This window comes from Ictalurus punctatus, chromosome 13, assembly GCF_001660625.3.
Source record: "Ictalurus punctatus breed USDA103 chromosome 13, Coco_2.0, whole genome shotgun sequence".
Lineage (NCBI taxonomy): Eukaryota > Metazoa > Chordata > Actinopteri > Siluriformes > Ictaluridae > Ictalurus > Ictalurus punctatus.
This window is the reverse complement of record NC_030428.2, coordinates 16149295-16169595: the sequence shown is the minus strand read 5'-3', so window position 1 is coordinate 16169595 and position 20301 is coordinate 16149295. Positions and strand designations below refer to the sequence as shown.

The 20301-nt window shown below is 39.0% G+C and overlaps 1 protein-coding gene across 1 annotated transcript; it reads left to right on the top strand.

The window, feature by feature from the left end:
- The first annotated feature begins 5149 nt into the window (after positions 1 to 5149).
- Positions 5150 to 19596, top strand: fscn2b (fascin actin-bundling protein 2b, retinal). Its single transcript, XM_017482622.3, has 5 exons — positions 5150 to 6968; positions 17090 to 17246; positions 17952 to 18073; positions 18247 to 18414; positions 18629 to 19596. Exons 1-5 carry the CDS (start codon positions 6149 to 6151, stop codon positions 18832 to 18834), a joined length of 1473 nt encoding a protein of 490 aa, XP_017338111.1. The 5' UTR covers positions 5150 to 6148; the 3' UTR covers positions 18835 to 19596.
- The last annotated feature ends 705 nt before the right edge of the window (positions 19597 to 20301 follow it).

Sequence of the window (20301 nt, the reverse complement as noted above, 5' to 3'; positions counted from 1 at the left end):
AGTAACGTGTGCGCGTGACGTCCGTTCAGATTTACGGTGATTTCAAATATCAGTGTGCAGAAATACAGTGCAAGTGAGTGAGTGAGTGAGTGAGTGAGTGAGAGAGAGAGAGAGAGAGAGAGAGAGATGGCAGGAGAAGAGCTGAATCAAATGAAATATAAAATACCACACACGCGCAATGCTGCAAGACACAGGCAAAGGCGGAGAAATGTGGAGTTAAATATCATATCAAATAATCATGTTTTTAAAAGAAATCATATTAAGGTTGTTAAGAGGTGCGGTACAAAATGTCAGAGCCGTGTTCGTTTCACTTGCTGTCTCGTAGATGCGAAGCGACTAGCAGGCTGCGCTCTCTCTCTTTCTCTCTCTCTCTCTCTCTCACACACACACACACACACACACACACACACACACACATATTCCCTCTCTCTCTCTCTCTCTTTTTCTCTCACTCACTCAGGGGTATTTCCTTCCACAGAGAACAAGGTAGGGGCGGGCACGAGTCCGAGGCGTCTACCCAATCACATCACGCGAGGAGGAGCTTATTGATGCTTCTGTAGCCAATATAAGCTCCGCAACAAACGAAAGCCCCACGTGGGACAGAAATCCTGAGCGTATGAACGGACATGCATTGAGTCCACTCTAACCAATCATGGACGAATAAAGTGTTAATCTCAACACGGATTGGTCGACGAATTCTTGCGGTTCTCTATTCATCTTAATGTGCTCGACTTTTAACCCATTCCTCCCTAACATTTGGGTTTGCCAGTTTTCACTTTGTAAAATATTATGGTCTATATAACTGCAACGTACTATTATTATAATACATTTATCTAATATAAAATACACTTAAATATAATGCTAACGTAGCATTATATTACAATAATAATATTGTCTCAAAATAAACTACTAATGAAATGCCCATATCGCGGTGTACTTTACTCTATACAATAAAATATTTTTTAACTCTGCTAGATACATATTATATATGCTATATCATATTCTATATACTATACGTGCCTCTATTCCATCATGCCTAGTACTTATCATAACATTAGCTATATGATTTAACCCTTATTGATTTTAGATTAGTTTAGGTCCTCTCTGTATTCCTGTGAATAATCCAGTGTTGAATCTAAAATCTGTTGTTATTTTTTATTACTATCTGCACTCACCAACACAAATTCCAAAATAAAACTGGTGCTGAATCTGATGCTCTATATTGCTGTGATATTGCTGTAATTTCCAGACTCTAACTATAAAACCTCCACTTTAAGGCCAATCATCATTTATAAATGTTTATTGCATTTAGACTTACATTCACTTAAAGCCAACCACAATCGTTATACAACATAGAGAGCTAGGTGCTCATGTGCAGTAAAAAGGATTTTAAAATATTCCAAAAATAAATGGATTGTTTTGTTAATCAAAAGTTTGTATAAATTATGTTGGGCAGTAAACGGTTGGGCATTACTCTACACAGCTTACAGAAAATCTTTAACATATACATATAGGCAGAATAAAATTGACATTCTGGCTTAAATATGCAGTTTTTCTAAAATTTCTGTGTTAATTTTTGTTGTTGTTGTTACGCAATTATATTTAAGATTTTTTTGTTTGTTTGTTTGTTTTTTGTAATTCTGTGGAATGTCACATATTTACTTGAGTATTGTCCTATCAACTTTGTAGTCACGGAGGTAGCACAACTGACAAACCAAGCATTAGACTGTTTTCTTTTTCTTTTAGGTGTTGATGTCCTTTCACTCCAACCTGTAAAGCAATAGTGCCACCTTTAGGTCAACTGGAGGCTTGTGTGTGATGGAGAATGCTCTTGCCATTTACCCTTCATAAATATAACAGAACACCAATTTCCCTGCCGCTGGTATGGATGAGGCGGTCGTGCAAATCCTCATGGCTCTAGCACTATAGCTTCCAACCTCTTCTAAAAAGCAAAACACTTTACACACCTTTCAACTTCCCATCTTTTCTCATTTCTTCCTGCACTACTCAGCATCTACACAAGCAATTGTAATCAATAAATGGTTAAGTGCTTGGAGTTTGCATGAGGGAACATCACTTATCTTGTGGTAGGCTATATTATGACTCCCTTACAAAGAGTACAAAATAAATACTCTCTAGAGTCTGTGTACTCTTTGAAAATGAAAGAATAATGTCACTAATAACTAATCTAATATCTTGCACTGCCAATTATCTTTGCTCCATTTTTTCTTTGCTCGACAAATCATGCAACAGTGACCAGGGTGGTGTGAACTGTAGGTTTGAGTCAGCGCACTGGTCATAGGTGACTGAGCAAACTGGACACTGGCAGTGTGAGCCATCTGCCCTTCTCAGCACTGCCACATCTTAATTGAAACATGTTACTGTCATAAAGGCAAGGGGGTGGGGTGGCAGGGTATAAAAAAAAAAAAAGGCTACACGAAAGGATGAGGGTGGAAAATTGATGGAAGGAGAAAAAGGATTCAGAGTCTTTGACAGAAAAGGAAAGAAAAATAAAGAGCAGACAGAGTGATGGAAATGAATCTTTGGTTTCTAAAGGCAGGGATCATTGGAGAGGGGGTTGAGGGGAGGAGGGTGAGAAAAATTGAGGATGGGGCAAGTGGGAGGAGGGGAAGAAAGAAAGAGAGGTTGTCAGAAGGTGGAGAAAAAAGATCATGGGTATAGGAGGATGCAGGAGACAGGAAAGTGAAACAGATGATGAAGAGATGGAATGATAGAGAGATTGACATAGATACATAGCGTGAGAGAGGTGTACATGAGTTGGTAGTGTTGAGGATAGTGCGTCACTCCCAACAGTGCAGAGGAAGAGCAGTATAGCAGTTAATAGGGTAGAAAAAGCTGGAGGCTGTTAACTCTCTGAAATGTTCATTTTAAACTCCTTTTTTTTCCTAGCTTTATTCCATTCACTCCTCCACCTCTCTCTCACCCTCTATCTCTCTCTCTCTCTCTCTCTCTCTTTCTCTCTCTCTCTCTCTCTCACTCTGTAACAGTCACACTCCCTCCCTGGGCTGCGTGGTAATGATAGCTATTTGAGTGTCATCAGAGGAGCAGGGTAATGGGCTCTAAAGCACCATTTCAGAGTGAACCTGGCAGGACTGGCCTCCCAAAAACATCTGCTTGCCTATCAAGAGCCACTGCTGTTGCAGCCACACCGCACATACATACACATCACAACATATGACCACTCTACACCATGCTGGATCAGGTCTAGGTAATGGGCCATGGAAATGCACTTGGTGCAGAACATCAACAAATAGAACATTGTTGGTAATAATTTAGTTGTAGTAGTCTGTTGTGTTGGGGGGGTGGGGGGTGGGGGAGGGGCAGAGAGGTTCACAACTCCAAGGGCTGATGTTCCTTATAGTAGAACAACACCTCAAGTTGTGTTTGTACTCATGGCAGTAACTAAATACTTTGTATCCTATGAGTGTATTAGTCAGTTTGCTCTAGTATGTGGTTCCTTTTATTGTGGCTTTATCACAGTCAAAGGACTTCACTTATACTATAATGTAGATGAGTAATATAATCCCTTAAACTCCAAAAACCTGCCAACAGATCCAGACTCATTCTTCACTCTCATAATTACATATTTTTCCAACAGTAATTTTACAGTAATTAGTAAATAATTCATAGTAGTAACTGAATAATATGCTTTATAAGGAATAACTGAATAATAACCAGTTAGATTAAGGGTCTAACTGTTCTGGATAATACTACACTCTCTTAATATTTGTCTAAACTTTACTGGGTCTGTAAGCTTATCTATGTGTATAATATTCATGAAAAAAGCACTGTATGACAGAAACATAACTCACCTTTATGAATCAGAATTAGATAAGACTTATATATGTAACACAGTATATATAAACACTTATACTAACTTGTTTCATTTTATCGGCTGGGTGAAATATCTTTTACAGCTAATACAGCTAAAGATTTAAGTCAGTGACCAAATGACTAAATGTAGCCAAATGGAGATTGCGTCTATCCTCTCTACTCCTATAACTTTACTGTCCTCTAGTGGTTTTATCTAGTACATGCTTGAGCTGATTTTGTACTCTACAGTACTATTCATACAGGATTTTTGGCATTATAATACCATAGACCTATGTGTCAAATATTTGGCAGTAACAGTCAACAAAATTACCTGAAATGCTACTTTTAATAAAGATAACATCATATTTTATAATGTAGCTTGAATACGTATATGTTTTAAATTCCACATGGAAGTCACACATGCATGGTATAAATAAAGTTCGGAAAAGTAAACTCTTTCATAATGTTATGCATTCGAGCCAATAAGAGCTCTAACAAAATGTTTAGGCATTGTGCCTGGTGGTGTGTTCAGACTGTGTAATCTGGCTTACAGGTCACAGTAGCCTATTTGTCAAACAAGGTCTGTCAAGCTTTTCCTGTTTTAACCAACATTATTAACAAATCTCCATCCATTCAAAAGAGAAAAGTGTTGAACAAGTGTTTCACATGAACAAGCCATGGACACCACAAGGAACTTCACCATTAAATAGGTTTTTGCGGGGAACGTGTAAACAAAATGAGAGGCTTTCCCATAGGTTACTGATATTAAACTCGGTTTCTATGATTTGAATCCTGGTATTTGCCTGTATGTATGTGGCTTAGTCTTATTCCTGCACCTGAAGTGAGTTTCTGTCAGATAGAACGTCCTGTAATCAAGACAAACTAGAGAAGAGAGGATGGTGTGGAGAGCTGTTAGTGGATTAGAACGAGCTAATAATGTACTAGGATAATCGAAAGGACGATTAAAGGGCCACTAAGATATAACATAGTTTTTTTCCCCTGAACTAATATGTTTGGGATTTCAAACTGCTGGACAATAAGTTCAGTATTGTTGCTCCAGACCATGCAAGAAATATCTTAGAAATTTGTTAATTTTGAAAGAGAAATAACTAGAGACATAGTATTTATTTAAAATGAAAAACACATTTCACTTTCTGCATTTTAGTTATCTTTTAATTCTTCTTCTTTATAATGCAAAAAGTGCACACACACATATACAAAAAGCCCCTCTAACCAAGAGCCACGGAGCTTGAAATCAGAGAAGGCATGTAACTCTATATCAAGTGTGTGCTGGAAAACTGATCACATACTGAAGCCACCAGGGAGGGCTCTGGTTACCCAGCTTTCTGTCCAATCACCATCAGCAAAGAGTTGGAGACTGGGGAACATAATAAAAACAGAGGAACCACGGATAGGATGGATAACAGAGCCTCAAAAGTGTCTCTGGGATAAGAATAGCAAGAAGGAAAGAATGGACAAAAAGAAATATTAACAGAGAGAAGAAGAAGAAATGCCAAGGGGTGGCAGGTAATACGTACATATTACAAGAGTGGTTACATCATTTGTGCTAAGTAACAACAAATTTGCCGGTCATCTTCATGAGGATTTACAAAAGGTCAGCCTGTTGAGATTCAAAGATGCTTCTATTTAAAGGCCAACTTAAAACTGGATTGAAAACTAAGATGTGAATAAAGAAGAAGGTCTGCAAAGAGGCAAAGGACAGGAATAAATCAAGCAGACAGGAAAGAAGTCATGACTAGTTCTGCATGGCCCCAGACCATGTCTCTTTAGGATTCAGTAAACCCACAAGTAATTGCTGGTAGGACAAACAGGATAAGGTTTGTGAATGCATTGAGAAACAGTAATAATGATGGAGAGTAGGAGAGGAAGGGAGTGAGTGAGTCAAGAAAAAAAGGAACTGGTGGGATCAAGGTGACGTCAGCAGCTCACTGGATTGAGGTATTGAGTACTGCTGATTTTAATCTGAGCTGATTAGGAAACAGAAAAACAGAGCCTTGGTAAGCTCTCTTGAGAGAAAGACTACATGAGGAGGCTTTTTTTTTTTTAAGGAAGAGACACAACAGACTTTATCACCAAAAGAAAACTCAAATAACTAACATATATATATATAAGAACAAAGTAAGTTACAAACAAACAATAGATTGTTTAGGAGGATTTTGTAAACTTCATGCTTGAGAATTAGCTTTTTAGTGACAAACTAGTCAAGACAGGGAGGAGAGGTATTTATTTTGATAATTGGTTTCATCTCTGGACTTGTATTACTCTGTTGCTTTCACCTGAGTTCTACGCCACAATGCCTATAAACGGCAATAAAGCCCTCAAGCTTCAGTTTGGGCTGATTAATTATGAAAATCGCTACCTGACAGCAGAGGCTTTTGGATTCAAAGTGAATGCTTCAGCTCCAAGTCTCAAGAAGAAGCAAATCTGGACACTTGAGCAAGATGAGATTGACGGCCAAGTGGTGTACTTGCAGAGCCACCTGGGCCGCTACTTGGCTTCTGACAAAGATGGCAAGGTGAGCTGTGAAGCTGAGACACGGGAGAATGTCTGCAGGTTCATAATTGTGGCACGGTCAGATGGCCGCTGGGCCTTGCAGTCTGAGCCACACCTGCGCTTCTTTGGAGGGTCGAAAGACCACCTATCCTGCTTTGCTCAGTCCATTGGTGAGGCAGAGCTCTGGACTATGCACCTGGCCCTTCACCCACAAGCCAACTTGCTAAGCGTGGCCCGCAAGCGTTATGCTCATCTGTCTGCACCTGACAGTGAAATATCTGTGGACAGCAACATTCCATGGGGTGTTGATGCTCTTCTAACTCTGGTTTATGTGGATGGCAAGTACTGCCTAAAGACAAGTGATAGCCGCTTCTTAAGCAATGATGGGAAACTCTTGGTTGAAAATGGCCGTGGAACTGTATACACATTGGAGCTGAAATCAGGCAAGTTAGCCTTTAAGGACTGTGAAGGAAAGTACTTGAGCCCAATGGGACCAACAGGTACCCTACGCTCAGGACGCTGCTCCAAACCAGGCAAGGATGAGTTGTTTGACCTAGAGGAGAGTCATCCACAGGTGGTCTTTCAAGCTGCCAATAACAGATTTGTCTCCATTCGACAAGGTAAGTTGTGCTGGCTGCATTCTAGTTGTATGTATTAGGGATTAGTAATAAGTAATCAAATACTAATACATTATTTGGAATGGAAAAATTATTTGTTCTAAAAAGCTTCAAATACAGAAATGAATAGGAGGTGCACTATTTGTTTGTTTGTTTTATTTTATTTGATAGTTTTAAAGTTTGCCCACACAGGACATCTGGGTGAGACTAGAAGGGTGCATCGGGATGGGAATCAAGAGTTTATTACTTTAATGTGGGCAAGCAGTTAAATATGAAACTTGTGGTTGTGAGTTAATAGTCAGTTATAAAGCTTGTGGATATGGTGGTTTAAATTAAGGTAGTTCTTTATTTTTTGGGAAATAGTTTGTGAAACAACTAAATTATTTAGAAAAAAATTGCAAGCAGGTACAAATATAAATAATAAATGAGTGAGCAGAAGAAAAAAAACAATCCCTCACACATCACTGGCTAAAGAAGAGGAACTGTTATAGACAGTATTAACAGACCATGCTGACAGTGCTGGCATTTCTACCTTTGGGTTTGTTGTCTGGTGGGTGTTTTCAGTGTTTCATAGTGGCAAGATTCATAATTACTACATTTTAACAAATATTTACTATATTTAAAAAAAAAAAAAAAAAAAAAAAAAAACTTCTCATTTAGACGAAATACATCTATAGATAAGAATATTTGGAGCACTGAACATGTTCAAATAGTAGCCTTATGCTAAACCCATTAGTAAATATACTAATATACTACATTCTGTTAAACAAAGCAGCCACAGGATAAATAATGTCAGACTAGAAGTTTAAGTTGAAGTGAAACTCAACAGAAAACTAACTTTTATTAATTTACTGCCTTTTCAATGATCTATCCGAACTTGTCTTATGATCTTTTCTGACATCATGGCAGATATGTCTCTCTATCCTTCTCTTTCTCTGTTCTCCTGTAATAGTTTTATATAACAGAGTTCATTACTACAGCTTCAGTCACCATCAGCTGATCAACCTATTGTGTAACTGAGACTAGAGTACTTCTGTGTGCTTTACAGAAGGTTGTGCATTAATTACAACCATTACAGGTTAGAAACATGCATTAAGCAATCTTGGGGTAATTGTCTTTTAAAAATAGGAATTCTAGAAAGGTATTTCACTTTCTCTCTCTAAGTCATTTATGGGTAAATCAGTGTTTGCTTATATGTTTTTGCTTTATATTTTTATTTCTTTAGTCTTACTGTTATGCCATGAAACAAATAGTAATACCAAAGACTGTAACATCCAGCAAACCTGATGCCTGGACTCAACAAGTAAAGAAAATTGAGAGCTAAGACAAAAACAATTAAAAATAAAATGATTATTTTTGTGAAGACAAATGTCTACCTTTGGACATTATAATTGGCAGCACAATTGGAATTACAATCATTTAACTATTGGTAGCTACATAGGGAAATGCATTCTATTAAATGCATTATATTAAATAAATGTAGCCAAGCTGCCTGTGTAAGATTTGAGCCTAAAATATTTCACATGGTCTTGCAAATTCATGACTGAATGACTGAATCTGTTGGGAAAAGTTAAAGTTAAGGTTAAGTTTAGGGTTGGGTTGAGTCAAGCCCTCATCTACAACTTCATTAATAAAAATTTGAAGAAAAAAAAACAGAATACTTTTGAATCTGCACATCTTAATGATATGTAATTTAGGTATTTGTACTCAAGCCTCATTATTGATTTTTTCTATTTTTCTACAATCACAAACTTGAACATGTGAGGTAGATAACTGTCAGGCTTCACCACCCAATTCTCTCACACAAAGAATCATTTAGTTTAGTCACCTACTTCTACTTAAATAATGTACATGGTCTGTAAGTTAGTTAATTAGACCCAGCAATTATAGTAGGAAATTCTAAAGTCGGTGTTATAAAATAGTTTGACTATTTTGCCAGTTGTTTCCATCAGCAATTTTTTTTAGATGTTTTTGTCAGGTGTTTTTATCCACTTTGTTTTGATTGTAGCACACAGTGCCTCAGGTATAGTGTTGAAGTAGCATGGGTTTTATTGGTATAGTGAACAAATGGCAAGCACAAGAGTACACAAGTTACCATTACTGATTCAAGTTAAAGAATTAGCATACCATCCTGAAGCTGTTCTTGGTATGTCTTCTACACACAAAGTGAATATAGATTTCTTTTCTTTAAAAGTGAAAATGTATTACTAACATGATCTCTGAAAGTGCATAATTGATAGACTGCACTTTCTCTATGTTACTCAAATCATTTTATGATACTCAGTCAGCTTAACAAATGATGTTTCCTCACTTTCACTATTTCAGAACGCATGGTTTTAGAGTAAAGAAATGAATCAAGAAAGAATAATACTAAATCTTCTTAGCAAGCATTCTTAGAAATAAATAAATCACCACATTGCAAGGCAAATGTTGCAGTTTCATGAATTGTAATGATATTATAAAGCTGGTGGGGGAAAAAGGCCCTGTGCATGAGCTTGACCTTACCGATATAATTTACTGCAACTGTCTCTTCAGTTGGGCATTGCTTTATTGTTTGGCCAGATGCTGCTGTTTTATATTCGCTGGCTAAGTAAACTGATAGCAAGCACGCTGCACATTTTTTGTTTTCCTCTTTGACCAGGCAGCTACGTTGACTTGCTTGTTGCAGCAATAGTGTAACGTATACTTTGCATGCTGCAATGGTTTTCACTATCTCCAGCATAGTGTTCCTGGTAAGCACTTTGAGCCACCTGCAGTAAATAAATTACTGTAGCAATTCATTGGTTCTGAATATGCATTGTAGGGCACAGAATACGATTCCATTCTTTCCAATTCACTCTTTTAACAGACATATAGGAAGAACCGCATATTTGCTTATACATTTTCACAGAGCAATGGTGTCACTTTCCCTTTTTCGTTGGCAGTAGGATGATAATCATGGACACACAGTAATAGATAAAAACTGCACATGCGGACACACACAAAGACGTGGACACTCACATACAGACACCCGACAGCGGCAAGGTGCAATAAATAATTGAGTGGACAGGGTCATTTCAATGATGGTGGACTCAGTTTTCAGAAACACAAGCCTTTCACTGCTTTTCTTTATCTGGGGACCATGCTATAAGAAAGGCCACAAAAGGGAGGCAAATCAGAGAATCCTCAGGGAGAGCTGGTTGTCTAGGCAGACAGGCAAAAAACCAACAGGGAAGGAAAGGCAATGGAGAGTGTGATTGTGTACTATAGAGGCTAGGATGAGCAAACATACCATGAGTGTTGGAGGGGGAAGCTGAATCATAATGGATACTTGTCATTGTGTCTCTTGTTTACTTATAGTTTACAAATTACAAGTCACTTTTTTTGATCATTTGTTTGGCCATAGCTTCCTCTACTAGGATCAAATTTTCAACAATTTTAGATTTTAGCATCTAAACAGGTTACAGTGCTTTGCTCATTCTACTTTTGCAGAATTAGCTTTGTTGAGAGTGTCATAAACTATCCTAATTGTTTACACAATTTGTTCATGATTAGAAATATACACCTGATTAATGCAACAAAATTCTGGTGGATACATAATTAAGGGCTGTTAAGTATCACTTTCATTTCCTTGAACAATCAAATCTGAAAACAACTTCACAAACTGTAATTTCTTCTTTTGAAATATTGACAATGAATACAAATTCTATGTTGTGAAAAATGAGGCAGATATGCATTGCCAAAGTTTAGAATGTTTTGGTAGTGTGAAGGAAATATATATATAGAGAGAGAGCGAGAGAGAGCAAGAGAGAGAGAGAGAGAGAGAGAGAGAGAGAGAGAGAGAGAGAGAGAGAGAGAGAGAGAATGGTGCACAGCAGATGGAGTAGTTGTAGCTAATGGAAAAGAAGCATCTCTATCCATCTACTGCATATTCATCCCATACAAAAAGCAATTAAGCAAAGTAATTCTGCTAATGGATGCAGCATTTCATTTCTCCCAGAGAGTCTGTGCATGATGAAGGAAGGCCAAGATGACTTCCGACAAGTCCTCCAATCAGCACTGCAGGTCTGGGGTTCATTAAGCCCTGGGTGCCTCACTCTAGGATGCAATACAAACTCAGATGATCTTGTAATCAATAATGTGAAGTGACATTGGGTGGCTGTTATTCAAAACCATTTCTCTGATCATTCAAAAAAAAATTGCTGGGATTGGAGACTTACTAGTATGTGTTGGATTGTAACCAAGATTAGGAGGAAGTGGATTTGTGGGTGAAGTGACAGGGAGCTTATTCACTAAAATAGAAAAATATGGCGCGCACACTCTAGTGAGTAAATCTGTTTTCAATGTCCTGTACCACATTCAGACATTATAAAAGTGAAAAACAGATGGACAGGTCAAGCATACATGATGAGACATGATGGTTGTATGTTTATGGTCTATATAGTTCTCTACTATCTATGCTATAAGCAAAGGAGAACTGACAAAATGAAGAAGGGTACTTGGCAATTGGTCAACCACAAGAGATTTTCGATTCATAATTCATCTCTGTGTAAATGTTTTTGATACCAGTAACCACTCTAGCAATGGACTGAGGATTCCTAAGTGGACTAGCACAAGGATGCCTGTCCAGTGGATGGATCCCATACAGTTGTTTATTCAGGCTCTGGTCTTGATATATAAATGAACAACCTCTACGCTGTATGGTCACTATTATAAATTATCACATAATTTAATCAAGTTGATGTTTAACAAGATCCACATATACTGTTCTACCTGTCCCAGTTTGCAGAAGCTCTCTCTCTGTCTCAGTATCTTTGGGTACTGTTACATTCCCCAGAAAAGGGTTAGTAAATTGAGAGGGAGTATTCTGTGATGGGCCTGAGGTCATTCTGAAGCGTGCAGGATTGAGCTTTGTGGTCATCTCATTGTGAAGGAGAACTGATCAAACGAGTAGATAAGGGGAGAGTCCAGTCACAGCTGGGCTCTCACTTTCTATCTGATGTGCAAAAGTAAAGCAGAATCAGACATGAAATTGGAAAATGAAGTGTAACGGGACACTGAGATGAAGGGTCTGCAGTGAAATGATCGAAAAGATCAAAAAACTTTTCACTCAGATATCATTCTAAGCTGGGTTGTGATTGAAACAAGCAGTCCATGATAAATATGATAAACAAGCAATCCATGTTCTCTGTGCTGGCAGAAATGATAACGTAAATTACTAATTGTAACAGCCTGCATGATATAATAATAATTGATGATACATTGCGAGGCAACAATGGTACAGAAAGCAGCATACACACATGCATGAAACATAAATGTAAAATTGGGAATTGTGAAAAGGCATTCCATGGTTGAGAGATGGATGCCGGTAGGTTGTGCTGATAGCCGTGGTTTCAGTCCCAGCATGCCTCAGAAAGCCTGCTGTGTCCCATCAAAACACAGGCAATGCTCCAGTCTCTTTCTTTTCTTTTCTATGCTGCTTGGGAACCTGAGCATCAGAGCTGAAGGATTGTACATATGCCACTCAAAGCTGCTTATTGGGCCCCACAGTGCAGCTTTGCATTTCTCTACAGACGGCATTATGGGAGCACAGAATGAGAGGAGAGGGGGAGGGTTGAAGAGTAGAGGGGTAAGGTTCAAGATCTGGGCTTTTAAAGGATTAAGGAAATAATCAAGGGGTATTTTAGGATGCATCTACTTTGTGCACAAGCAATTACAATCTATCTAGGGCATTTTGACCAAAGTCTTTTGTTTCTCAATAGAATAAAAGCAGAAAACCATTGTACAACAAGGTCTCAAGTCCATTTTAATGTGTAGATCTTGGGGAAAAAAGCAAGTAACAAAAACAAATAAGCAAAATAATATGAAGCTCCTAATGGGCGTGTGGAATAAATACACTTACATATTTTTTGTGTATGAGTTTGAGTATGTATATGGGTATATATTTGTGGACACTACTTTTAATAAATGAACTTGTTCTTTGCAAATCCTGCATGAACCAGCTTCATTTAAAGGAAAACTACTTGTGACCACATAAAAGTAATATATTAGATGTGAAAACTTGAATGTGGATCATTTTTGTCGATGAGATTATTTTAATATATTTAGATTATTCAAACTGTTTTTATACATTTCTACACTCTTAAAACAGATGTGTTAAAAAGAATACATCATGTGCTAATTTTTAACATACCTGCATGTCTAGTTAAGGACAACACATTTTGTGTTGCTTTTAACACAGTGTGTTAGTACATTTAACACGTGTTGTGTGATATTGTTAACACATCTTTGTGTGGAAATATTTAACACACCAGGGCTTCATTTTTAACACACATTTTAACACACCTCTGTGTCTAGTTAAAAACAACACATTTTGTGTTGCTTTCAACACAATCGTGTGTTAGTTCATTTACAGTGGGGGAAATATTGAAGTAAATATTGAAGTAATAAATGCGTCAACATTTTTTTCAGTAAATATATTTCCAATGAGGCTATTCACATAAAAGTCACCAAACATCAGTATTAACTCATGAAATACAGATACAAAAGAATTTATAACATTAAAGTCCATAAATAAAGTTATGTGTAATAAAGTGGAACAACACGGGAAAAAAGTATTGAACACGCTAAGAAAAAGCAGCTTTACAAGGCAAGATAAGGCAAGGAACCAGTTGAAATCCTTAAGTAATTATACGTCCTATCTGTGCAAATTAATATCGGCTGGGTTAGTAAATTGATGGTCTATAAAAAGGCTTTTTGTTACCAAGGTGTCACACAAGAAACATCTCATGATGGGTAAAACCAAAGCTCTCCCAACACCTTGGCAACCTTATTGTTGCGAAACATATTGATGGAATCAGATACCGACATATTTCAAAACTTCTGAATCTTCCAGTGAGCACCATTGGGGCCATTATATGCAAGTGGAAGCAACTTCACTCCGTCATCGATCGGCCATGCACAGAAGCTCCTTGCAAGATTTCTGACCAGGGAGTTAGAAGAATAGTCAGAAGAGTAGCCCAAGAGCCAAGGACCACTCAGAAAGAGTTCCAGAAACACAAGGAGTAATCAGCAAAATTGTTGATGCGTCCAATACTTATTTCCCCTACTGTAACACATGCTGTGTGTCATGTCACGGCAAATTAGCGACTCCATTTCCTAGAATGCACCGCAAACTACAAACATGGTCGACGACGACTATGACTCACAATCACACCACACTATAAAAGAGCCTGATCATTCACTGGACCTTTGCAAAGTAAATGCTCAGTTGATCTAGTCTCTGTCGTTACTAAGCCATTCTATTGTGTTGTGATTCTGGTTCTGATTCATTTTTCCCTAGATTCTGATTATCTGTCTAACCTGCTCTAGTCTGTTTGTGTGATCACCTAACCTTTGCCTGTCTTTGTTGTTGATTTGCCATGTCCTTTGGATAATATTCTCTACAATAAAAGCTGTTAACTGCACTTGCATCTGTCCTAAACCACAATTACTAGACAGATTACTTCGCCAACACCATGGATGCAGCAGGAGTGCGAAGAGAGCGTCATGCAGGCATCTTTATTCCAGTGTTTGATTCTGTGCGTTTTCCCCAGTGGGACCACCTGGATGTTCTGGCTCTCTTCAGTGGCTTTCAGGTATATCCAGAATGTTATCTCCAGCAATGCCTGTTTTATTTTGCAAGCCTGGTGGACCCCAAGCCAACAGAAAAGCAGTGGATGGGATTCATGCTGTCCTGGCTCACTGACCCAGCCCACGAGTGGACGAAGCTCCTGATTACTACAAGATCCAGTGGCATTAGCAACATAGCCCAGTTTGCAGAACTTTTAGTTAAGGTGTTTGGGCATCCAGCGTTCAAACCCGATCTGTAAAAAATGTTAAGGAGGGTCAGCCTGACAGACAAACCCACTCAGATGTTCTCAACGTATTACAAGAGGGAGCTGGCTGACAGGACGGCCTCCACAGCTCAGCTCCAGTCCCAGGCTGACCAGGCGGTCTCCACAGCTCAGCCCCAGGTCAACAGGGGTGACATAGGCATGCGAGACCAAAGGCTGCAGTAAAGAAGCCAAACTACAGTGTCCCACATTTATCAAACTCGGGATACATGGATCATATTTCTTCTCTCAGGAATGTTTCAAAGGCAGCTGGTGTACCCATGAGGTGGATTTCCCTGCAGAGCTACATCCAGAGGTCGACATGACAACCTCATGCCCAGAGCTCCAGCCTGAGACCCACAAGGTGGTCTCCCCTGCAGTCCAGCCGGAGGTGAACATGATGACATCATCTCTAGAGCTCCAGCCTGAGACCCAGGAGGTGGCCTCACCTGCATAGCATTTGCCTGAGGTCAACGGGTTAACCTCATCTCCAGAGCTACAGCCAGAGGTCAACATGGTGACCTCATCTCCAGAGCTTCAGCTAGAGACCCACAATGAGGTCTCACCTGTTGAGTTCCAGTTGAAGGTCAACGTGGCAACCTCCTCCCAAAAGCTTTAGCATGAGACCCAGGAGGTGGTCTCTCATGCAAAACTTCAGCTGGAGGTCAACATGGCAGCCTCCCATGCCAAGTTCACGTCCCTGCTAGAGGTGAACGAGGTGACCCCACAAACCATGTTCCAGTTGGCAGCCAATGAGGCAACCTCCCCTGCCAAGTTCCAGTCAGGGGCCAACAAGATGGCCTCCCAAGCCATGTTCTTGTCTGAGGTTGGCGAGATGGCATCTCAAACCCTGTTCCTGTCTGAGGGTGATGAGACAACATCCCACACCCTGTTCCTGTCTGAGGGCAATGAGACAACATTCTAAACCATATTCCTGTCTAAGGGCAACGAGACAACCTCCCAAGACATGTTCCAGTCGGAGGGCAACAGCAATGCCTCCCATGCCTTATTCCTGTTTGAGGTCTATGAGTCAGCCTCCCAAACCCTATTCCTGTCTGAGGGCGATGAGACAACCTACCAAGACATGTTCCAGTCGGAGGCTGACAGCACTGCCTCCCTAGCCAGGTATGTGTCTGAGGTCGATGTCACGGCCTTCTATACCATGCTCCTGTTTGAGGGTGACGAGGCAGCCAACCAAGCTCTGACTACACCTGAGGCTGCTGACACGGCCAACCAAGCTCTACTCACACCTGAGGCCGACGTCACGGCGAATCAAGTTATGCTCATGCCTGAGACTGACGACATGGCCAACCAAGCTCTGCTTACACCTGAGTCTGCTAACCCTGCCAACCAAGTTCTGCTCACACCTAAGGCCAATGGGATGGCCCACCAAGTCAAGCTCCTGTCTGAAACTGACGACACAGCTTCCCAAGCCTGGGTCTTGCCTAACGACCCCGGCGAGCCTGCCCCAGCTTCATGCCTGCTCCTTGGTTCCTCGAGGAAGCAGCTACGTGTTGGACAATGCCAGCCTCGGGACCAGAGGGTCACGACTGCCGGGGAAGTGTTTTCTGGCACCCATGTAGGGGGGGGCGTTGGGGCTAAATTACCTGTGGTCATTTGGTTTCCTCACCTCAGGACTCTGCTGTCACAATCAATAGCACAAAGCAACAAACATTCACTTTGAGGCGAGTTCAGAGTTGGATGATGACATCGGCAGCACAGTCTGCCACATGATTGGACAATAATTTAACTCATGTTGTGTTGGTCGCTTCTGTGAATAAAATTTTTTTAAACACATTTATTGGATAATTTAACACAACATGTGTTGAAATAGTATTAACACAAAAAGTGTGTAGGATATGAACTAGAGATGCACCGATGTATCGGCCGATAATCGGTATTGGCTGATAAAGGCTATTTTTCCGCTATCGGCTATTGGCCGATAGTTTAAAAACATCCAATGATCAGGGCCGATTATATCCTGTCAATCAAAAGAGGGTGGGAAAACACATCAATTTTGTAAAGAAGATGCCTCTTGTGTGGAATGATGACAAAACTGCAGTTTGTAAGCTCTGTAAGCTCAGAATTAAAACACTAGAGGATAGGTCAAGAGCGATGAAAAATCATATTGCAGACAAACATAAAATGTGTAATAGTGTTTGTGTATATATTGTCTATGAAATAGTAGATACATTGATTAAGGCATTGCACTTGTGAATAATAGAAAACTTAAATCAGTAGGTAAAGTTGTTTGTCATGTTTTTGTCACAGGGGTGAACATCTCCGCAAATCAGGATGATGAAACAGACATGGAGACTTTTCAAATGGAGATTGATAGAGAAAGTAAAAAGTGCAAATTCAGGACAAATGAAGGCAACTACTGGATGCTTGTAGCTCATGGAGGCATCCAGTCCACAGCCAAAGAAGTGTAAGTCTGACCATCATTATTAAAAACTTATTGCCTTTGTCCTGGGATCAGACTCAGTTATTACTCATTTACAACTGTTTGAAATATCATTATTATTATTGTTTTATTGCATGAGAAGAGATACCCTTGATCTTATAGTTGCAATATTATTATTATTATATGTATCATATTCAGCCCTGAAATCACTATTCTGATTGGTCAGATAATTTTGATTAATTGTCCATAAAAGCAAGTAAGGCAACTCAGGTTTGTTTGGCAGACACTCCATCTAAACAGATTTAAATATTGTGTGTAATCTTTGAAGGAGTCTCCAGTATCAGCACTTTTTAACAGTCAGAGGTAATGCTGTTACTTTAAGTTTTGTGACCCACGAAATTCTTCAGGAGAGAAAAAGTGATAACAGGAACTAATTTATTTTGTGGGCATTTCACAACAGTAAATGTAGCTATAAACAAAAAAAGTATGATGTGTTTTTCTTCAATAATGAGGAAAATGTTACTTTTGGCAAATTGTTGTGATATAATTGGAATAAAATATGGGGACATGCTGTAATTGTAAAATAATCAACTTCATGGTGGTATCACACCACCACAATCACTAATTATTTTTGTGTAACAGCATGCATTTCATTCCTTACATACCTTTTCCAATAATTGCCCCTAAATGTAAAATAGACCAAGGTTGTTTCTTTCTCTGCCTTTGCAGAAGTGCCAACACCATGTTTGATATTGTGTGGCTTGGACGACGTGTGGCACTACAAGCTAGCAATGGGAAATATGTATGCACCAAAAAGAATGGACAACTTGCTGCAGTTAGTGACTCAATAGGTGGGTGCTGGCATATACCAAAACAAATCTGTAACAGATCCAATAGATTGCACTCAGACATGTTCATGTTGTTATTAAGTCATGTTCCCAAATCCTAACATGTTATTCCTTTGAACTTAAACTGAAACAATGAATTTCTTTTTTCTTCATTAATCTCTTCATGCCTTTCGCAGGTGAGGATGAACAGTTCATTCTGAAGCTGATCAATAGGCCCATCCTAATTCTCCGGGGTGAGAATGGATACGTGTGCCATCACAAAAACTCTAACACACTAGATGCAAACCGCTCAATTTATGATATCTTCACATTACAATTCAGTGATGGGGCATACCATATTAAAGGTGAATGCTTGATTTATTTGACACAGTGAAGTCAAAGTACTATAATTATTTATCTCAATCATTTGGCAGATTTTCTAACCATTAAAGATTCAAGAATAAATTTGAATATTAATTTTTGGATAATATTATATTGAAAATGCAGGGTTCTGACTTACAGTCATTGTCAATCTAGTTTTCAGGCAATTTTCATGTGTGCTAGATATGACTCTTACAGGTGCAGGAGGGCAGTTCTGGTATGTGTCCAGCACTGGCTTGGTGTGTTCAGATGGAGACACACCTGAAGACTTCTGCATTGAGTTCTTGGAGCATGGCCGCATTGGAATAAAGGGCAAAAATGGCAAGTACCTGCGTGGAGACCAGGGCGGCACACTGAAATGTGATGGAGAAACAGCAGATAGCTCATCTCTCTGGGAATATTGACACCTAGTGGTCATTTTAGGGACATTCTATCTCCTGCCTCTCAAAAACCTTGTTTTAGGTTATTATGGGGCTCAGGGGTATTTTTAAACATGGATTGTTGGAATAATACACTTGTGAGCTAAAACTGATGTTTTCTTTGTATATAAGCATTTGTCAATACTTTCTCAATAGCTAAATGCTAATCTTCCAGATTTTGACTGTGATAGATAGTAAACCAAAGACTTTTAACATGAAAAATTAAGTTTTTAAATTGTTCTTAATATTTCTGAGATATAAAGTATTATGTAGCTTAATGTAGCTTTTGCCCTACATTTACACACTACATGTTGATTTGAAGCACTGTTTAATAATGACCTTTTCAAAAAATTTGTACAGTCCTAAGTTGGTGTCTGCCAAAAGGCCTTAACCAATATTGTTCTTTCTGATCACTTCCTCTATGGGCTTATTTGCCTTTATAATTTAAAAATAATAATAATAATAAAAAAAAATTATTGCCAATCGTTAAACAAAGGGTAGTGTAAGTACTGCTGTTGCAAAGTGCTGTGTCTGGAGTGTAGCACTAACACGAAAATGGTTTTGTTAAAGGGCTTGTCATAATTTTCTAAAAACAGCATGATTAAATTGCTACAGATAAAACTCAAAATTATTACTTCCATCAACCATCTGGTCTTTCACCCTGTAACTATATTTAAGATTTCTGTAACTGTATGCCATCTCTGTTTTTCCTCTCTGATTATGAAAGAATAAAAAGCTTTGTGTGGGACTTGAGTGGATTTCATAAGTTGTTATTACAATTTGCCAACTTAATGTAGCTTTAAGATAATGAATATGAAAATATAACTTTTAAAAAGGGGCACAAAGTGGCTTAGTGGTTAGCATGTTCGCCTCACACAGCCAGGGTTGGGGGTTTGATTCCTGCTAAGTTTGTGTGTTCTCCCCGTGCTGTGGGGGTTTCCTCCAGGTATTCCAGTTTCCTTCTCCAGTCCAAAGTCATGCATGGTAGGCTGACTGGCATGTCCAAAGTGTCTGTAGTGTATGTGTGAATGTGCATGTGATTGGGCCCTGTGATTGGATCAGCACACTGTCCAGGGTGTACCCCGCCTTGTGCCCCATGCTCCCTGGGTTAGGCTACAGGTTCCACATGACCCTGTAGGATAGATGAAACCTTTAAAAAGATGATATTATTAAACTATAGTGTTTTCTCAGTCAAATATTACTTAACCATGTCTCAATTTCCAAGGAGAATTGGACATCAAGATGCACAAGTATGTCAGCTGCACATTTAGATACTTGACTTACTTGAGTTATTTTTTCTTACTTTTTGTGGCTCTTCTTTTATGACAGTGATTTTTAACTTGCCTCCTGGTACACAGTTATCCACAAGTGAACATTTAAGGCTTCAATATCTTGCCAGTTTAGTAATTATCTCTCAGTGCGATATATTCGGTGTCAATTCCAATTTTTATT